General features: G+C 39.3%; 1 protein-coding gene across 9 annotated transcripts in view; it reads left to right on the forward strand.

The window, feature by feature from the left end:
• The window catches only part of birc6 (baculoviral IAP repeat containing 6), a 231,075-nt gene that overhangs the window by 120,664 nt on the left and 90,169 nt on the right, over positions 1–20,242 (forward strand). For all 9 annotated transcript variants that reach the window (XM_048536940.2, XM_048536945.2, XM_048536946.2 and 6 more), the window contains 10 exons: positions 2,888–3,015; positions 6,753–7,315; positions 8,565–8,740; positions 9,875–9,971; positions 10,767–10,961; positions 11,229–11,429; positions 12,901–13,180; positions 17,128–17,384; positions 17,812–17,920; positions 19,205–19,426. In XM_048536940.2, the coding sequence (XP_048392897.1) occupies positions 2,888–3,015; positions 6,753–7,315; positions 8,565–8,740; positions 9,875–9,971; positions 10,767–10,961; positions 11,229–11,429; positions 12,901–13,180; positions 17,128–17,384; positions 17,812–17,920; positions 19,205–19,426 (2,228 nt within the window). The remainder of the gene's footprint in view (positions 1–2,887; positions 3,016–6,752; positions 7,316–8,564; positions 8,741–9,874; positions 9,972–10,766; positions 10,962–11,228; positions 11,430–12,900; positions 13,181–17,127; positions 17,385–17,811; positions 17,921–19,204; positions 19,427–20,242) is intronic.

Genomic DNA, 20,242 nt, shown 5'->3' on the forward strand with positions numbered 1-20,242 from the left:
TCAGTAGTTGATTGTTTGAGTCTATTCATTTAGTGTGACCAAGATTAGGACTCATCCCTCATTCACTGTATGAAATTTTCAGCAGTGCTAAAAGATACAATTGTTGTGATCTTATATCATTTTAATTACTAGGAATTTAGCTAGTTGATAGCTAACTGTACGGAGAGAAGTTTGTATCAAAGATCAGAAAAACATATTTGGCATTTTTAGTTTTGAGATGTTGACTGACCACTTTTAACTCTACTGTGTTGAATCAAGATACATAATTTATCATTAGTGATGTTTGTGAACTTCTGAAGAGTATAAATGTTCTTTCTTAGCTCCACATAACAGTTCATTCCATGATTGACAGTATAATTATAGGGCCATTGAAACCGCTCTGATTTCATTCCTAATGAAAGCAAGTAAGGCAGTCAGCTTGTTGTGGATGAGCCTTGTGTTTTATCAGTTTTAGGAGCAGGATACAATTACAAGATGCAATGACTTCTGGACTTTCAGTACAATGCTAGAGATTAATGTTATCGTAATAAATGTACTGTTGAAGTTGCCAGTCCCAAAAATTAATAATTCAACTGGCAAGGTTAATGAAAAGAGTATGCTGGGTGTAAGTTGCATTGTATTCCCTTGGTGGGTACAGAAGATATCAGACTATCTTATAGGATAGAGTATGCACCAGGAGTGCAATCTACTTAATATTCCTTGCATTTGAATTAACAGAAGGCAAACCTGGTGATTTTCTTTACGGAAGTAAACTGCAGCTTGCCAGGTTTCTTGATGGTTGCTGCTCGGGTGATCAGATACAAAGTGCAAACCTGGAATGATCTTTCCTACAGTTCTTAGTTGTCACAATGGAAGGAAGCAGGTAGCCTACAATTAGTGAATATCTTCACACACCTAATTCTCATGGGTATGTTGGGCTAGAATATTCACTTGCACAGTGCCTTCTATGGCAACAATTGTTTTTTCTTAGGTTTTTAAATTGACCTACACATGAAATTGAAGTCCAGTATATTTTTGTATAATGAGTGTTTTTTGTTATTGAATTGACTCCACAATAGTCCAATAGAGTTGATGCAAATTTTATTTATTCTAACTCTGGAAACTTGTTTGTACAGTCATTTTTACTGAGGACATCATAATGTAGTTCAATAAGACTTGCAGTGGATACTTTGTTTCAGCAGAGATCAAACCTCTGGCGAATTGTGTTGAAATGAGTTTCAACATATGCGGAATCCTGTCATATTTTGAGTGGATCCCAAAACTTAGCTTGATATATTGCTGCCACAAATTTAACACCCATTGTTCACTTTCAACTCATCCAAAAAAATCAAGAAGAGAGTGAAAAGCTTAACCTTTGAAATTGTTGCCAAATAGAGGAGCTATTACTACCAGGAGAGAATTCTGAATGACTGAACAGGATGGACCAAAAATTAAGGGTGGAATTTTTCAATATTTCTCTAATGCTCTCCCAATCTTTCTGAAATCATTGACCTCTTGGTGAGGCTTGGTAGACTAAGTTACATTCTTCATGAGTGAGGGCTTTAAGTTATGCCAGGTTATTTTCGAAAGACATCGCAAACAAATTTGATCATTACGTGCATACAAGTTCAGGAGGGATTACTGGGTGCACTTTGAGGATTGAACTGTTTCTTCACCCTACTTGTCGCCCCCCACTCTATCTGAGCATCTTAGTGTTCTGAAATTGACTCTCAGAATACAGAGAGACCTGGAAAGAGTGGATGTGGGAAAGATGCTTCCACTAGCAGGAGAGACTGTGAGCCCAGGGCAGAGCCTCATAATGAAGGGAAACTGTTTAGAATCTGAGATGAGGAGGAATTTCTTCAGCCAGAGGATGGTGAATCTTTGGAACTCATTGCCACAGAAGGCTGTTAGGGCTAAGTCATTAAGTGTATTTAAGACAGCTAAATTCGAGCTAAGGTGTTCAAAGGTTATAGGGAAGAGACAGGAGAACAGGTTTGAGAAACATATCAGCCATGATCGAATGGTGGAGCAGATGTGGTGGGCTGAATGTCCTATTTACGTTCTGTATCTTGAGGACCCTTCCTTGGACTATTTACAATTATTGCATTTCTGTTGTCTCCTTGACTGAGAATCCATTACAAAAACCGAAGTTGCTGGAAAAGCTCAGCAGGTCTGGCAGCATCTGTGAAGAAAAAAAATCAGTTAACGTTTTGGGTGTGGTGAGCCACCCTCAGAACTGATGGTAGTTAAGAAAACATTGGTTTATATGCAGAAGATAGTGAGGGGGATGTGGTAGGGATTAAACAATAGTATAAAGCCCAAAGAGAGAGAAGAGCAGTTGGATAGACAAAAGAGTTGATAACAGCCTGTGTAGGAGGGCACATAGCTGTGAATGGGGACTGTCAGTGACCAACAATTAGTATGTAATGGCAGGCTATGTGATAACAAGACCTGGAGTGTAGAGTACAGGGCCAGGACATTGGAGTGTTTCGGCCTTAAACTTATTGAACTTGGTATTGAGTCTGGAGGGTTGCAGCATCCCCGAGCGGAAAATGAGGTGGTTCTTCTAGCTTGTGTTAAGCTTCGCTGGAACACTGCAGCAAGCCTGAGACACAGATGTTGGCCAGGGAACAAGGTGGTGTGTTAAAATGGCAGGCAGCTGGAAGCTCAGAGTCTTTTGTTGCAAGCAAAATGTAGATGTTCTGCAAAGCAATCTCCAGGTCTAATGGAGAATCCATTATTCCAGCTGAGGCTGGAAATTGAATAGTTGATATGGAGCATGGTCGTTAATTCATACTATGACATCAATTTTAATTCTACATTTGCAGATGCAGCTTTGGGATTTAATGAAATTGCATTTCAAAGTAAGTTTAACAGAAAGGTTTAGCCTGTCTTTTGTCTTTAGGTCGGACCAACAGCTACTCAAGCTATGCTAGAGTTTCTGACTCGACTCCAGGTGCACCTGTCTTCGACGAATCCTCAGATGTTCAGTGAATTCCTGTTGAAGCTTATACATATACTTTCAACTGAAAGGTAACAAGCATTTTGCTAAGAATGTGATTGATTGATTTAATGTTTAATATTACTAGTCACTTTTTAAGTAGAGAATCTTTCCCATTGTGGTTAAAATTAGAGAAGGAAAGAATTTTCACTGAGTTTCATATGAATAAACGGTGAGAGTGCTTAGCCTCTGCAGCCTTTTGAGCAATTCAGAAAGATTGTGACTGATTTGATTGTATCCTCAAATCCACGCTTCTGATTACCTCTGACATTCATCCCCTTGCTTACCAAGAATCTATTCACCCCACTTTAAAAAATATTCAAAGACTTTGCTAAGTCTTAAGGAGCAGATTCCAAAGATCAATTTTTGCCTCACCTCTGTCCAAAGTGGGCAATTTTACATGTTCCCATATTATACATCATTTGCCAGATTTTTATCCCCTCAGTTAATTGATCCATATCTTGCTGTAGTCTCCTCATTGTCTCTTCAATCATCAGCAAACTTGGCATCAATACGCTCTCCTTTTATTGAAGTTATTAATGTAAACCGTAAACAGTTAAGGTCCCAGCCACACACCCCTGTGCCACATCACTTGTTGCATTAAAAGACCTTTTTATGCCTACTAAATAAAAACCAAAAGAACTGCAGATGCTGTAAATCAGGAGCAAAAACAAAGTTGCTGGAAAAGCTCAGCAAGCCTGTGAAGGAGAAAACAGAGTTAACGTTTCGGGTCCGGTGACCCTTCCTCAGACACTTGAGGAAGGGTCACCAGACCCGAAATGTTAACTCTGTTTTCTCCTTCACAGATGCTGCCAGACCTGCTGAGCTTTTCCAGCAACTTTGTTTTTGTTCCTTTTATGCCTACTCACTGTTTCCAGTTAGCCAATCAATCATCCATCTTTTCCAGTATGCACCCCCGAAACCATGAGCTTTTATTTTCCACAACCAACTTTTGATGTTTCACTCAATCCAATACCTCTGTAAATTTAAATACAGTTCATCCTCCTGTTTCTCTTTGTCCACAGCATGTTGCTTCCTCAAAGAACACCAATAGATTGGTTAAAAATAATTTTCCTTCCACAAAACCATGCTGACTCTGCTGGATTACTTTGAACTTATCTAAATGCTCTGCTGAAACTATTTTAATTGGAACATCTAACTTTTCCACTTTGACAGATTTAAAACTAACTGATCTGTAGTATGCTGTTTCTACCTTTTTGAATAAAGGAGTTAGGTTTGTTATCTGTTAATCGAATGAAAATTTGCCTGAATTGAGGAAGTTCTGGAAAATTAAAATAGGTTAATCAACTCAGTTGTGCCATTTCATTTAAGACCCTCAGAGGCAATCCATCAGGATCTGGACACTTGACAACCCCGAGTTCCATTAGTTTACTCGTACCTTTTTGCTGATGATTATAATTTTCCTGAATTCCTTCATTCCTTCTGTTTTCCTCCCTTTCATGACGATGGGATGCCCTAAATTGTTGATCGGGTCTGTTAATTGTCTTAAATATTATTGCTGTTGCAATGTAGAAAATAAAAGAATCATATTGTACACTGTGAAGCTAAATACAGTAACAGTGAAATAAATGACCAGGTAGTTCAGTTTAGGAGATGTTGAATAAATGGTGCCTGGGTATTCAAAGAAACTCCATCGTCTTCAAATCATGACCATGAGAATTTTTTCTTCTACACCTGAGGGACACAAGGCTCTTTGTTTTAACATCTGACCAAAAAGAAAGCATCTTTAACAGTACAACTGTCCTTCAGTACTGAACTGATTGTCAGCATGGTTTATGCGCTTATGCCTCTAGTGTGGAACATCAGCACAGTGTAGTGACTTTTGTGAGAGTGCAGCCTCTTAGCTCAGAGTGGCACCTTGTATCCTAGCAATAACTAATTTTTGGTCACATGTATTATTTACTTAAAAACAATGATTAAATGTTCGCTTAGCTGAAATAATTCAATTCACTTTCTGATAACATTCCAGTGTAATTTTTATACCATTATTCGCATCATACATTAGGGTATTAAAATTTATTCCTGTGCTGTACTGCATTTGTTCCTCAGTTTATGATTCCGCAAGGACTCAGGCCTGCATCTAGGGACCAAAACCAAAAGCATGCTATTATGAAGCAGTACTTTGAGTCACATATGTCATTATAGAAGTGGACAGTGATATGCTTCCAACAACACATCTGTTCCATCACTGAGACTGGTTTTTCCATATTTGTAACGTAATTATCTTTGCTGACCGGCTAACACTCTAATCCATATTTTTAGACAAGATTTTTTTGACATGCTTCTGGCTGGCCTGTCAACCTGTTCTTTTAAACCTGAATTATCCAGAATTTTGCATATGTCCTATTCACCCATCACCTCTTTGCTCGTTGACCTACATTGGCTCTCAGTTAGGCATTGCTTTGATTTTTTTTTAAATGTTCTCTCATTCCTGTTTTCAAATCCTTCCATGACCTCAAATATGCAATTGATATAATCTCCTCTGACCCAACAACCTTGCAACATATCTGTGCTTCACTAATTTGGACCTTTTGAGTTTACCAGATTGTAATTGCAGCTTTATTATTGACTGTCTCTTCATCTGCCTTGTCCTAAATGCTTCATAACTCTCTAAACCTCTCCATATTTTTGCCATCTACGCTAATATAACTTTATTTGACTTAGTGTAAAATTTTTAATGCTTTGTGAAGTACTTCAGGATGTTTTATTGCATTAAAAACCCTATAGAAATATGCATTTTTAAAATAATTAATATAACTATGAATCCTAGCAACTGAATAATATTTACTTTTAACCGCTCCACTGCAGTTCATTTCCTCCACCAAGCTTAGAAAAGAATGGTCTGTATTTTTGTATTAACGTATCATTGGAAACATTCCAAAGTGCATCATAGCCAGTGTGTTACTATTTGGAATGACAGGTGTGTTGCAGCCGATTGGTGCTGAACGAGGTCCCAAAAAACTAATTAGGATGATGCAGTAACTTGTTTTAGTATCTGAATACAATAAAACAACAAATGCATTTCAAAGGAACATTATCATACACATGAGACATTATGACAAGTGACCAAAATCTTCACCAGAGAGATGGCTTTTAAAAGATGTCTTGGAGAAAAGAGAGCTAGTGACGTGGTGCTTAGGGAAGAAATTTCAGGTCTTGGGCACTGGCAGCTGAAAGCATGGTTGGTAGCGGTGGAATTTTGAAATTGGGATGCTCAAATACCTTGAACTACTGGAATGCAGAGATCTCAGCAAGTTGGAAGGCGAGAAAGAGGAATGAGGGAAAGGAAGTATCAATAACTAATAATAATTGTGGATTAACCCGAATCTGTCCTTCTCTTTGAATAATGCAACAGAAGTTTCCATGCCCAGTTTCATACCTGATCTACGTGATTATGCTTCCACCAGTACAGCAGCATTGAGAGCTCAATTCAAGTCTCCACAGCAGATTTGCACTCTGTTTTGTTGACTTGGAGGAAGGAGTGCTTTGACTTAGTCAAGATAGACAAACTAGATGGAAGAACTTACCAGCTCAGATCCCAAATTAAAAACAAAATCTCAGGTTTGTACATATTGCAACTGTCACTGTTGGTTGAGAAAGTTCACAAAGCATGTTCTTATAGATGTTTCCACATAGATAACAAATCAATATTTCTAAATCATGAGAGTTGTATATGGCTGTTGTTTGATGATGATTATGTTAATCTTGTCAAATCATGATTTTTAACTTGAACAAAATTATTTCTCAGAGGCCCATTCCAAACTGGACAAGGTCCACTGGATGCACAGGTAAAACTCTTGGAGTTTACATTGGAGCAAAACTTTGAGTCTGTTTCTGTCAGCGCAATCTCTGCAGTCATCGAATCTGTGACTTTCCTGGTACATCATTACATCACCTGCTCAGACAAAGTCATATCGCGAAGCGGATCGGACAGTTCAGTTGGGGCCCGTGCCTGTTTCGGAGGATTGTTTGCAAATATCATTCGTCCAGGTGATGCAAAAGCTGTATGTGGGGAGACGACAAGGGATCAACTCATGTTTGATCTGCTGAAGTTGGTTAACATTTTGGTGCAGTTGCCCCTTTCAAGTAACCGGGAGTACAGTGCCAGGATGGCAGTTGCCAGCAGTGCGTCAGACAGTGTGTCTGATGAGGAAAAGGTCTCCGGCGGTAAAGATGGGAGCACAAACACCTCTTTCACACAAGGAGCAACAACTTGCATTGCCGATTTGGTTTTGGGAAATCAGCAAATCATGAGCCAGATCCTTTCAGCTCTGGGCCAGTGCAATAGCAATGCTATGGCAATGATAATAGGTAGGTATTTTGGTGATGAGCAGCATTTGTTAAGATGGAGCTCATTAAAAGTAATCAATGTTACTATTAGATTTAGTGGAGGTACCTAATACTGGGGAAGTAAAGATTCTGAAGATGAAAATAAGTAAATTGTATGGAATTAATAACAGAATATGAACAATAAAGGTGAGAGGTGGAATTTTGGTAAATGTGAAGGATTAAGTTTTGGTTTTGTTTTAGAAAATCGAATTAAAAATTTTGGACGTTGCAGTGTAAAAAGGCAGTGAATTTAGGCCCATGATAACATTAGAAACACCTAAAACTGATATGTGCATTTTAAAAAATTTTAAGCCAATACTGCTTTTTGGTAAGATGCAAAATTTGAATGTAATGGTAATTGTGTATAACGCCTTGAATTCCACCTGGGATAATACTGTGTGCAGATCCATGTGGCAGGAAGGATTTGGGGAAATCTGTAGGTCTAACACAGATTCACTAGGATGCTTGGAATGAAGGAATGATTCAAAAGTTGTATTTATTCAATTTAGCGCAAAAGTTAATGTCAAAATACAGCGAAGGCCTGAAATCTAAAAGAAGATTATAGGATAATTTGATTGCGTTCAAAATTTGAGAGCTGTTTCTGCCGGCTGGACAGGAACAGATGACTCTTTTCAGTTATCTGGAATAATAAAACAATATTTATTAAACTGGCTATGTAAGATTTACAACAGAGAACAGAATTTTTTTTAAAATATAGGCTTGTTAGGCTGTTAAAAACACGAATTTGTAGCTAAGTACAGAAATCATGCCAGCATTTAAGAGATAAAATAGATGGTTGAACAAAGGTAGGGTGATGTAGAAACAGGAAGAGCAGCAAGGATAAGAATAATGTTCGTAGACAACGTACCTCAATGTGGAGAGACTGTGGTGAACGACTGCTTTCCATGTTATAGTTACAGCATTGTTTTCCCATAAAACCGGAGGCTACTTAAATAATCAGTTTAAATTCAACCAATTGTTAGGTACTGTGGAATGCAGTGTTGTAAACGTTTCTTTTTATATATTCTCAATGTATCAATTAGCACAATTTAATCCATTTATAAAGCAAGCACCTGTATCTTATGGGTCAAGTGGAAAATATTTTTGAGGTACACAAATCTTAATTGCTGAGTTGATAACTTTTGAAATTTACTTGAATATTTGAACAAATGCTATTGTCTCAAAAATGGCAGTGTCAACACTAGAGATTGTTGCTTTATTTCCTAATCAGGTGCAAGTGGATTACATCTCACAAAACATGAGAACTTCCACAGTGGTTTAGATGCCATTTCAGTTGGTGATGGTCTCTTCAGCATTCTAACTACATTAAGCAAAAAAGCCACTTCAGTGCAGGTCATGCTGCAGCCAATTCTTACTTACATGGCCTGTGGGTACATGGGAAGACAGGTAATGGAATTAATCATTTTACATTTTTGTGAGGTGTAATGTCTGTAATCTTGATCAAATATGTTCTTGCATCACACTTACTAAAATATTTGAAAATTTTATCTTGAACCATTATAGGAGCAGTGACCCTTGACACAATTCTTCGGTTTTTCTCTGACAAGAGACGCAGCTGTAATTTATCCTAGTTTACTACAAAAAAAACACTCTTCACTGTATAGACACGACCTGGCATTGCCTCATTTTCTGGGTGTCTCATTCACATTGTGCATTTACAATTTCCAGGTCTGCTGTCAGTGTGACTTAGATCTTGCTCCTTCATGGTGCACAGAACATTTCTATGTATAATATTTTTGCATGATTTCTGTCTTTACTCTGACCCCCAACACGCGAATGGGTCACGTCTTTGTCTGACCCCCTGTCAATAGGGCTGGATTACTAAGGATACGAACCCTTGTTTCAACATTTCGTAGTCTTACAGTTTGTGCTCCAAAATGTAGTGTTAGCCAGTTGCTGATTTTTAGTAGGATAGTTGGCTACTATAATTAGCCAAGCCATGTCCTGGATGCAGTCTGGAAAAAACACACTTTATAACTTTGAAAGCATGCTGCAATAAAAGACAGCAAGAGGGAATACTATTATGAGAATGTCATGAAAATCTGCAAGTGATTATGATTATGATCTGAGGAAGGGTCACCGGACCCGAAACAATAACTCTTGTTTTTACCTTCAGATGTTGCCAGACCTGCTGAGCTTTTCCGGCAACTTTATTTTTGTTCTTGAAAGTGATTATACTGTTTGCTCCCTTTTGAAAGTAACATATTTTCAGGGCATTCAGCGCTTCTTCACGTTTTTCCCTTTGAAATGAAGCTGTTCCAAGTATTAGTTGCAGGCTCAGGGAGTGCATGTTCTTTAAGTGGCATGAAATTCATGCTGAACTTCAAATCTCCTTTAGTTTTCTGCTAAGCATTTTTCTCACATTCACAGAAAATTACAAACACTTGTGCAGGGAAGGAGAATGATTTCACTTTCTCAGTAGCGAGAATCACCACACATAAACCATAATGGGTTATTTTGGACTCTTGCTTATTTGCTTTTCAATGATTTTTTAATCATAATATCTTATAATCTTTTTAGGGTTCCCTGTCAACGTGTCAGCTATCTGAACCATTGTTGTGGTTTATTTTGCGAGTTTTGGATTCCACTGAAGCTCTAAAAGCTTTCCATGACATGGGTATGTACATTGTACAAGTGCAATATTTGCAGTTGAAACAATAGAAAGTGATTGTATGATTCCAGGCTTTCTCCTTTTTTGATTCCCTGTATTTCACAATGGATGCTTTTCCAGACCATTTTAATAACAATGTTTACATCACCCTGACTTAACTGGAGGCTTTAGGTACTCTGAACAGCAGAAGATTGTTCACTTAAAATTGTTGTTGGTCTGTTTGTTTATTCATCTGCTCTTGATTCTGTAATTCCTACATTACAAAAAAACTTGAAATTTTCAGTTGATACTTTAGGAGTGCCTCGCATTTCTGCTACTTTTCTGACATTACTCTTGAATAGCCAAGCTTTGATTTTAATGTTGTGTGTCCAGGTTCTGGAGATTCCCACTAGAGGAAATACCATCAATCTAGTGAATCTCCACTATACTACCTTCAAGAATCACTGCATTTTTCCTATGATGCAATTCCCAAAACTGAATGCAGTAACATGGTAGCACAGTTCATTCTAATCTGAAGTTGTAGTCTGCATCATGACAAATTTATAATCTAAAATGACACTATTGTCTGGTACCATGTAAGTGGCTGTTGTCATCTTTCCTTAGATGATATATTTAATGAAAATTCAACTGTTTAGGTGCACATTAGGTAACAATTGTCACCAGCTTTTCCAGTGTTTTGTGCTAACTTGTTTATTCATCCAGATAAAGAATAACATAGTAATGAATTATGTATACATTTTTACTTTTTGTGAGTCACTGCTTTTGGATACAATCTGAAGAATCGCTGTTTCAATCTTCTAGGGGGTGTCCAACTTATCTGCAATAACATGGTAACTAGTACCCGAGCAATTGTTAATACAGCACGGAGCATGGTATCTACCATAATGAAGTTTCTAGACTGTGGACCCGGTAAGACAGTTGATGGAAACATGAAGGCTAGAGTATTAGCTTCAGAGCCTGACAATGCGGAAGGACTTCATAACTTCGCTCCATTGGGTATGTGGTGCCCATTTAGTGTTTCATTGTTTCTCGAATTAAATGCAATTTAATCCACTGTATAATTTTTTTAAATTTAACTCTGATTGCACTAACAAACTGGAGGACTGTTACCATGCAGGTATCCAATATTGTAGTCAGTCTTTAAAACAATTACGTTTTTATTTGTTTCAGTTGACTGCTGTCAAAAGTGAAGCGACTTTTCAGTTACTTGCATGTAAAAATCCGTCCCTTTTTTAAATTAGTTTGTTTTTTTCCTGTTTGCAGGTACAATAACTTCTAGTAGCCCAACAGCTCAGCCAGCTGAGGTACTGCTTCAAGCCACACCACCCCATCGCAGAGCTAGATCTGCAGCGTGGTCATATATCTTCTTACCAGAAGAAGCATGGTGTGACCTCACTATCCACCTTCCAGCTGCAGTGCTGCTCAAGGAGATCCATATTCAGCCTCACCTTGCTTCACTTGCTAGTGAGTATGCTGAAGGTTGAAAATTTGTGGTGATTAGCATAAATCATTAGTTAACTGGGTGTTGTCCAAGATTGAAAGTAGTTGATTGGTATGGTTTCTCTCACAAGAGCAACTTATGGTGGGTATGGACGTAATGGTATCCATTGCACAGAAGGGCATTGCATTGTGTAGTTCCCACAGCAACCATCATTTAATTAGATATTGGTCAGTAAAGGTGGTCTTGAGTTAAGGAAAAGTAAATTTAATTTGCACAAGTTGTGATGCTAAACCAGGAAACACTCAGTGTAGAAAGTTTGACAAAGTTGTTGCAATTCCTCACTTAGTAATGAATCTTATGATATAACTTAGTAGCATGAGTTGGGCTCTGCTGAAAAGGTCGTAGAAATAAGTAATGAAACTGAGTTATTTTCTTGCATTAAAGAAGGCAGTATCCTAGGCCTATCAGCTGCTTCATCAGTGACCTTATTTCTGTGTTAAGTTCAGAAATGCGAATATTTGCTGACGGTTGCACAGTGCTCAGGACCATTCACAAGGCCTCCAGTACTGAGCAGTCTGTGTCTGTATGTTACAGAACTTGGGTGGTAATCACGTTTGGGCAGAAGTGTGACATAAATTTTGCTTGCCACTTAAATGCCAGGCAATGACCATTTCTGCCAATCACGTATCTTCCCTTGTCTTTCAATGACATTATCATCACTGAATCAATGTCCTGAGGATTAGATTTGATCAGAAACCGACCCGTACCAGTTATATAAATACTATAGATGCAGCAGCAGGTCATTGGTATCAGTTCTGCATTGAGTAACACACCATCTTGAAGGCTGTTTACAAGGTACAAGAAAGATGTGTGATAGAATACTCTCCATGTGTCTAGATGAATGCAGTTCCAACAAAAATGAAGAAGCTCAGGTTTATCCATGACGAACAGCCCACTCAACTGTAACTGCATTTGTCATCTTATACACTGACTACTTCCACCAGTGCACTGCAACAATTTGTGCTTTCAAAACCTGCAGATCTCTACTACCTAGAAAGCCGAGAGCAGAGCATATTGAAACAGTACCACTTACAGTTAACCTTTTGAGGTTGCCCACAATCCTGTGTCACCATTCCTTCAGTGTCTTTGGGCCAAAACCTAAAAGTGCCTTCCCAATAATGCCTTGCTCCTGGTGTTCCTATCCCATGAACTGATAAAGAAGAAAGACCTTGATCGGTGCAGGCTTGGAGGGCCGAAGGGCCTGTTCCTGTGCTGTAGGTTTCTTTGTTTCTTTGTATGTGATTCATTATTGAGCTAAGAATTGCAACAACTTGGATCCATTAATCAATTTTTACCAGAGAGAATTAGGTGATGAACGACTTTATGACACCTAAACACTACAGCTGAGTTCACATTCCAAAATTAAAATTAACCTTTTAGTTATGCAGCTGTCAGACTAAGCATTACATATTTATCCCACTTTCATTCTTGCAGCCTGTCCTTCTTCAGTATCGGTTGAGATCAGTGCAGATGGAGTGAACATGTTGCCTCTTTCTACCCCAGTCATTACCAGTGGGCTAACTTATATTAAAATACAGCTGGTCAAAGCTGAGGTAGCATCAGCTGTCTGTCTCCGGCTACACCGCCCACGGGATGCCAGCACTTTGGGCCTATCACAGATCAAACTACTGGGTCTTACAGCCTTTGGCAGCACTTCATCTGCAACTGTGAATAACCCTTTCCTGCCCTCGGAGGATCAAGTTTCTAAAACCAGGTAAAAATGCTAGAACTGTGATGCTAATAGTAAATGTTTGAAGAAAGTTCATGAAATATCTAATCCTGAATGAATTATATTCAGTAGAACGTTGGATGTGATCTCTATGGACTTCAGTAAGGCTTTCATCAAGAGTCCTCATGGTAGACTGGTTAGTAAGGTTAGATCACATGGAAAAGAGGGAGAACTAGCCATTGGGATACAGAACTGGCTTAAAGGTAGAAAATAGAGGCTGGTGGTGAGCGAGGGTTGCTTTTCAGGCTGGAGGCCTGTGACCAGTGGTGTACCACAAGGATCGGTACAGGGTCTACTGCTTTTCATCATTATATAAATGATTTGGAAGTGAACATTGGAGGTATGGTTGGTGAGTTACCTCAAACCTTGACGGCACAGTGGCTTAGTGGTTAGTACTGCTGTCTCTCAGCGCTAGGGACCTGGGTTTGGTTCCAGTCTCAGGCTGCTGTCTGTGTGGAGTTTTCATCCTCTCGCCATGTCTGTGTGGGTTTCCTCTAAGTGCTCATTTCCTCCCACTGTCCAAAGATGTGCAGGTTAAGTGGATTGACCATGCTAAATTGCTCAAAGTGTTTAGGGAAGCGCAGGCTAGGTGGGTTAGCTCTGGGAAATGCAGGATTGGGAGGCACAGTGGCTCAGTGGTTAGCACTGCTACCTGAGAGCGCCAGGGACCCAAGTTCAATTCCACCTTTGGGCGACTGTCTGTGTGGCGATTACGCATTCTCCCCATGTCTCCGTGGATTTCCTTCGGGTGCGCCAGTTTCCTCCCAAAGTCCAAAGATGTGCAGGGTAGGTGGATTGGATATGCTAAATTGCCCGTAGTGTTCAGTGATGTGTAGATTGTGTGGGTTAAAAGGGGATGGCTCTTGGTGGGATGCTCTGAGGGTCGGTATGGACTTTTTGGGCCGAAGGGCCTGTTTCCACACTCTACGGATGCAATGATTGTACGACCTACAATAGGATCTTGATCAGATGGGCCAATGAGCCGAAGAGTGGCAGATGGAGTTTAATTTAGATAAATATGAGATGCTGCATTTTGGAAAGGCAAATAAGGGCCAGACGTACACGCTTAATTATAAGGTCCTGGGGAGTGTTACTGAACAAAGACACCTTGGAGTGCAGGCTCATAGTTCCTGGAAAGTGGAGTCACAGGTAGATTGGATGGTGGAGAAGGCATTTGGTATACTTGCCTTTATTGGTCGGTGCACTGAGTATTGGAGTTGGGAGATCATGCTGCGACTGTACAAGACAAGGCCACTTTTGGAATACTGCATGCAATTCTGGTCTCCCTGCTATAGGAAGGATGCTGTGAAACTTGAAAGGATTCAGAAAAGATTTTCAAGGATATTGCCAGAGTTGGATGGTTTGAACTATAGGGAGAGGCTGAATAGGCTGCGGCTGCTTTCCCTGGAGTGTCGATGGCTGAGGGGTGATAAAGGTTTATAAATTCATGAGGGGCATGGATAGAGTGAATAGACTAGGTCTTTTCCCCAGGGTGTGGGAGTCCAAAACTAGAGGGCATAGGTTTAAGCTGAGGGGGAAAGATTTGGAAGGGACCTAAGGGGCAACTTTTTCACGTTGAGGATGGTGTGCGTATGAATGAGCTGCCTGAGGAAGTGGTGGAGACTGGTACAGTTTCAACATTTAAGAAATCTGGATGGGTATATGAGTAGAAGGGTTCAGAGGGATTTGGGCCAAATGCTGACAAATGGGACTAGATTAATTTAGGATATCTGATTGGCGTGGATGAGTTGGACCGAAGGCTCTGTTTCCACACTGTACAGCTCTGTGACTTTATGACAGTGATTTGGAGAGCATCTTTTACAGTATTTAGAAGAATGCAAAGTTAGAGGGAGGTTTTGGGGTATGGGTGGCCAGAGGAACTTGGCCTGTAATCCAGACGATGGGAGTAAAGAGTGCGATGTGACATGGCAAATTTATGCTGGTGTCTGTGGATACGAGAGTTTAATGGAGAACAGGCTTCTAAGAATTCAGTCAAGTGCGAGAACAGCGGTTAAGGTGAAGCTGGTTAGTTAGGGTCTAAGGGAACAATCATGAAATCATAGAGTACAGAAGAGACCCTTTTAGCCCATTGAATCTAAACTAATTACACTAGTTACAGTTTCCTGCACTACGTCCATAGTCTTGAATGTTATGGCATACACACTATTGAAGTACTTTGTAAAGATTATGAGGTTTCCTGCCTCAATTACCCACCCAGGTAGTGCATTCCAGACTCCCACCACCCTCTGGATGAAAAAGATTTTCCTTAAACCCTTTGCCTTTCACCTTAAGATTATGCTCCCTTGACTAAAGTGTATAGTTGCCATCAATTCACCCTGTCCATATCCCTCAAAAAAGACAGAGCATTGCATGACAAGATTTCACATTGACTTGCTGTTACAAGCTCAAGAAAACCAATGTAGACTGTTACCTAATAGAGAACTGGTACACTAAACTACAAGAAAGCTCATGCCCATTAACTGATCTACATAAGCAAAAATACTTCATGACCCATTTATATATTTCACACATCTGCTCACACCAGCAATCCTTTTGAAGAATACCAACTGTATACGCTCACCACTGATATTTTTCAGACCTTGCACCTGTATGTGCGTGCATAATGTAAAGCTGATTTTTTTAAACAAAAAATCTGGAAATCTATTTTGTTAAACTGTTTTTTTCTGCTCGTTGATGTAAACTTTCCTTTGATTTGTTTTCATTTTTTGTGATTTTTTTTCATCACTTTATTTGATAAAAGCTTTTGAAATATTTTGCTGCTACTGTGCATGCTCCTCAGTGTTACCAAGCATGATTTTCTATATTTTAGCACACTCTCAGCTATGTAGCCTTGCAACTTGGAGTCCACATTCCTCCTGACTTCCTAGCAGCATGGTACTCTCAGCAGTTCCTTGTTCTTAAATCTCCACAAGTGCCATCTCAGAACAACGAACTAACATTCAGTTTGGGCAAATGCAGCAATATTTGCTTTTGTCCCTTTTGCTTGTTACTGCTGCACCTACATTGGAGAAGCTTGTGAAGGTGTGGAAACTGGCACTTTGTCATGCCCTGGGCCTCTTTCTCCATCATAGTCAAATCTCGGGGACTTTTCTCCAGATTTTGCTAAAATTTCACCTCATTTCAGGACATTCCATTTTATCTTACAAGAGACAGTTTAACATGACTTAAGGTCTCCATATTTTAATGCCGGTCTCCATATTTTAATGCCTGTCTCCAAATCAAGCTGTTCAGAAATCTGCAGTTATTCTCGAGAATATCTGATGTCTTGAGTGCCATTACGTATTTAGTTTACATGTTTCAAGCATAATATTTCCATCATAGATGTGTCAAAAACTTGCTTCAAATCTAACTTTGCAATAAAAAGTATTGATTTTCCTAGGATTCACACAGTTTTGCATGGACCCTCTGAAGCCAATAGCTGAATATGAAATTCAGTAGCTAAAACATGTGAACTGGAAAAGTTCAGTCTTTTCCTGCTAGCTTGTGCTTTGCTTATGTTGTAGATCTTGGTTGGTTAGCAAGATGCTGCATTTAGCTTCAGATCAGAGAAGCAGACTAGAGTTTCTACTTTGTCTCTATTTAATTGCTTGTAAACCTCCGCATACATATGGTCATCAGCTAAGGACAGCATCAGTTTCAACTGTGATGCTCACCCATGGATGAGTTAACACCTTGAACTCAATATTTGCCCTCCTTTTGAATTGTCGATGCTCATGTAGGAATGAGACTCATCAGAAAAGTGCTGCTGGAACATTGCACAGAAAATTGACACAGATAGGAAAAAAGTTTTATTTTTGTCCAGACCTTCCTTAGGAATGTTAAGAGTGAATTTACAAATTACCATGACTTTGGCACAATGGCCTAAAAGTCCTCCTGTTCTGTATAATTCTATGATTTATTTCTATTTTCAGTATTGGTTGGATGCGACTTCTTCACCATTGTTTGACCCATATCAGCGAACTCGAAGCAATGATGGCCAGTGCAGCAGCTCCTACGGCTAACCTGTTGCAGACCTGTGCTGCACTGCTAATGTCACCGTATTGTGGTATGCATTCACCAAATATCGAAGCTGTGTTGGTCAAGATTGGATTGCAGTCAACTAGGATTGGCCTAAAACTGATTGATATTCTGTTAAGGAATTGTGCTGCTTCAGGCACTGACCCAGCAGGTAAGAAATATTTTAATCCTAGCTGCTTAAAACATAGTGGGAAGCAGGTTTTGATCTCCTTCAGTTATCCAGTTATAATACATTAAATAAGAGAAGGTGATAACTGTTAACAGATGAGCAGATGGCACTTTGCTAGCTGAAAGCGAGCTGGTGATTGTCTACCCCCTTAGCTTAACAGATGTAAGAACCAACATAGTGATAGTTTTAGTACCTGTTGGTAATGCTACGCAATTGTAGGTAAAATGGCTGTGCTTGTCTTTAATTTAGTTCGAGAAATTTAAAATGGTCACCATTGCCAACAAAACTATAAAGTGGGTTATGCTCTTTTTTAAATCCTTTCTCCCCTCCCAGTAGCTGCTTGCACCTGACTAACTTTCAAACCCTCCCGAAGGTGACTCTGATTATTGTGAAATCTTTGAATGTCTAGATTTAAATAGCCCTTTGCTTTTCGGAAGACTGAATGGTCTATCTTCAGATTCAACAATTGATATTCTTTATCAACTTGGAACAACTCAGGATCCCGGTACGAAAGACAGGTAATGTATCAGTGTTGTACAGGTAAGACTTGTTTTTGATTTTCTGCAGAGAAATTATTCTTTGGGAATTTTTAAAATATATAATGGTCTAAGCCATGCCTTTTTACAACAGGCAAAATGTGTTAAGGATAATTTATCTCGCCAAAATGGCCATGCAGTGGATGTGTCTTTTTACTACCACTTTACTGCTATGTAAACACTCCACAGCAGCTTTTCCAGGTGAGATTTTATAGTGCCTGTTTGTAAAATAACATAATGACCAACCTGTATTTTCTGTCAGTTTAAATCATGAAAATATACTTTACTACCTTCATGACGTCCCATGAGTCTCTGCGCTCACTATTGAATCAACAAGGTTATTTTAGGTAAAATTGTCCATCTATGAAGATTTTAAAAAGTGTTTCAAAACTATTGGAAAACACAGCAGGATGGATTCTAAGAGATAATGGGAACTGCAGATGCTAGGCCCGAAACGTCAGCTTTTGTGCTCCTGAGATGCTGCTAGGCCTGCTGTGTTCATCCAGCCTCACATTTTATTATCTTATATTAGGATGGATTCTAATATGGGTTGCATGTCTTTGCACTCTGTTTACACCAGAGCTCCAACCACTACCACTTAACAAAGGAGCCTTTCATTTGTCAGTTAGAACACCCACCTCTTCTAGGCATTGTGCCTTTTTATGCTGCAAATCAGGGGTTCTAATGATGTGTAAGAAGCCAGAACAAATGTACTATGTCTAATTCTACAGGCAGTACAGCAGAAAAGCACCAAAAAGTTGGCTTCAAATTATTTATCTGGCATGAGCAATACTACTACTTTGATCTGGGAAAAAAACATGTGGACCAATATTGTCTAGTCTCAACCTCTTTCTGTAAATGAAGTTGTTCATGTTTGTATATTGATGCTTACTCAGTCCTTGATTATAGTTGTTCGTGGGTCTTAGGTTAACTAATTTAACCAGGAAATGTGTTCACAATGTTCAGTGGATCGCAATGACTGGGGACCCTACTTGCGTTCTTTCCTTCCCTTTCCATGATCTATGACTTTGTTACCAATGGTATCCCAATTGTACTGGTTGATATCAGGTTGGAACTTCACTGAAATTCAGCAATTAATAACTACATTTACCAACTGGACAATGAAGAGCGTTTGATGGGTTAATGTGTGGGTAGCATTTCGATGGTGGGAATTGTTGTTAAGTATTGTAGTTCCCAGCTGTTAAATAACGAGAATATTCAAACATTTTTGTTCACTGAACTAACACACAGGTCTTTCTATTTCAGGATTCAAGCTTTGCTGAAGTGGGTGTATGATTCTGCAAGAGTGGCTGCTCTGAAGAGAAATGGCCACATCGCCACTGTAAATTCAGAGAATGTAACTCGCGAGTATGGCCTCCTTATGCCATCACCTTCTCACTTGCATTGCGTAGCTGCTGTCCTGTGGCATAGCTATGAGCTACCTGTCGAGTACGATCTTCCAGGTTTATTAAACAGAGAATTGTTTGAGTAAGTAAAGTGGCTACAGAATATTTTGTTTTTAAGATTAAAGTTATAGTGTTGTACAGTGTGGAAATAGGCCCTTCGGTCCAACTCATCCATGTTGACCGGATATCCTAAATTAAACTAGTCCCATTTGCAGCACTTGGCCCATATCCCTGTAAACCCTTCCTATTCATGTATCCATCCAGATTTCTTTTAAATGTTGTAATTGTGCCAGCCTCCACCACTTACTCTGGCAGCTCATTCCAAACATGCACCACCCTCTGCATGAACAAGTTGCCCCTTAAGTCCCATTTAAATCTTTGCCCACTCACCTTAAACCTATGCTTTTGGACTTCCCTATCCTGAGGAAAAGATCCTGACTATTTACCCTATCCTTGTCCCTCATTTTATAAACCTCCTATAAGGTCATCCCTCAGCCTCTGATGCTGCAGGGAAAATAGCCCTGGCCTATTGAACACTTCCTTGTAGCTCAAATACTCCAATCCTGGCAACATCCTTGTAGATCTTTTCTGAACCCTTCCAAGTTTAGCAACATCGTTCCTTGTTTCAGCCTTCTGATTTTTGTTCGCGTTTTGGTTACTGTATATTACTTTATAGGTTACTCAGTAGCAGTTGAAAATGAGGAACTTTTGGAATTTTAGACCTCAAAATGCTGTTAATATATCATAAGATGCAAGAATCTGATGGATGCATTGGCTGTAAATTCAAGATTTAAAGAAAAATATAGGGATGTCATCTACAAAAGTGTTACTATTTTGCTTTCTCCAAAACATTTCCTGGTTAAAGTTGTGGCTGGGCAGACTATGTCCGTATCTTCCT

Source organism: Stegostoma tigrinum, chromosome 9, assembly GCF_030684315.1.
Source record: "Stegostoma tigrinum isolate sSteTig4 chromosome 9, sSteTig4.hap1, whole genome shotgun sequence".
Taxonomy (NCBI): domain Eukaryota; kingdom Metazoa; phylum Chordata; class Chondrichthyes; order Orectolobiformes; family Stegostomatidae; genus Stegostoma; species Stegostoma tigrinum.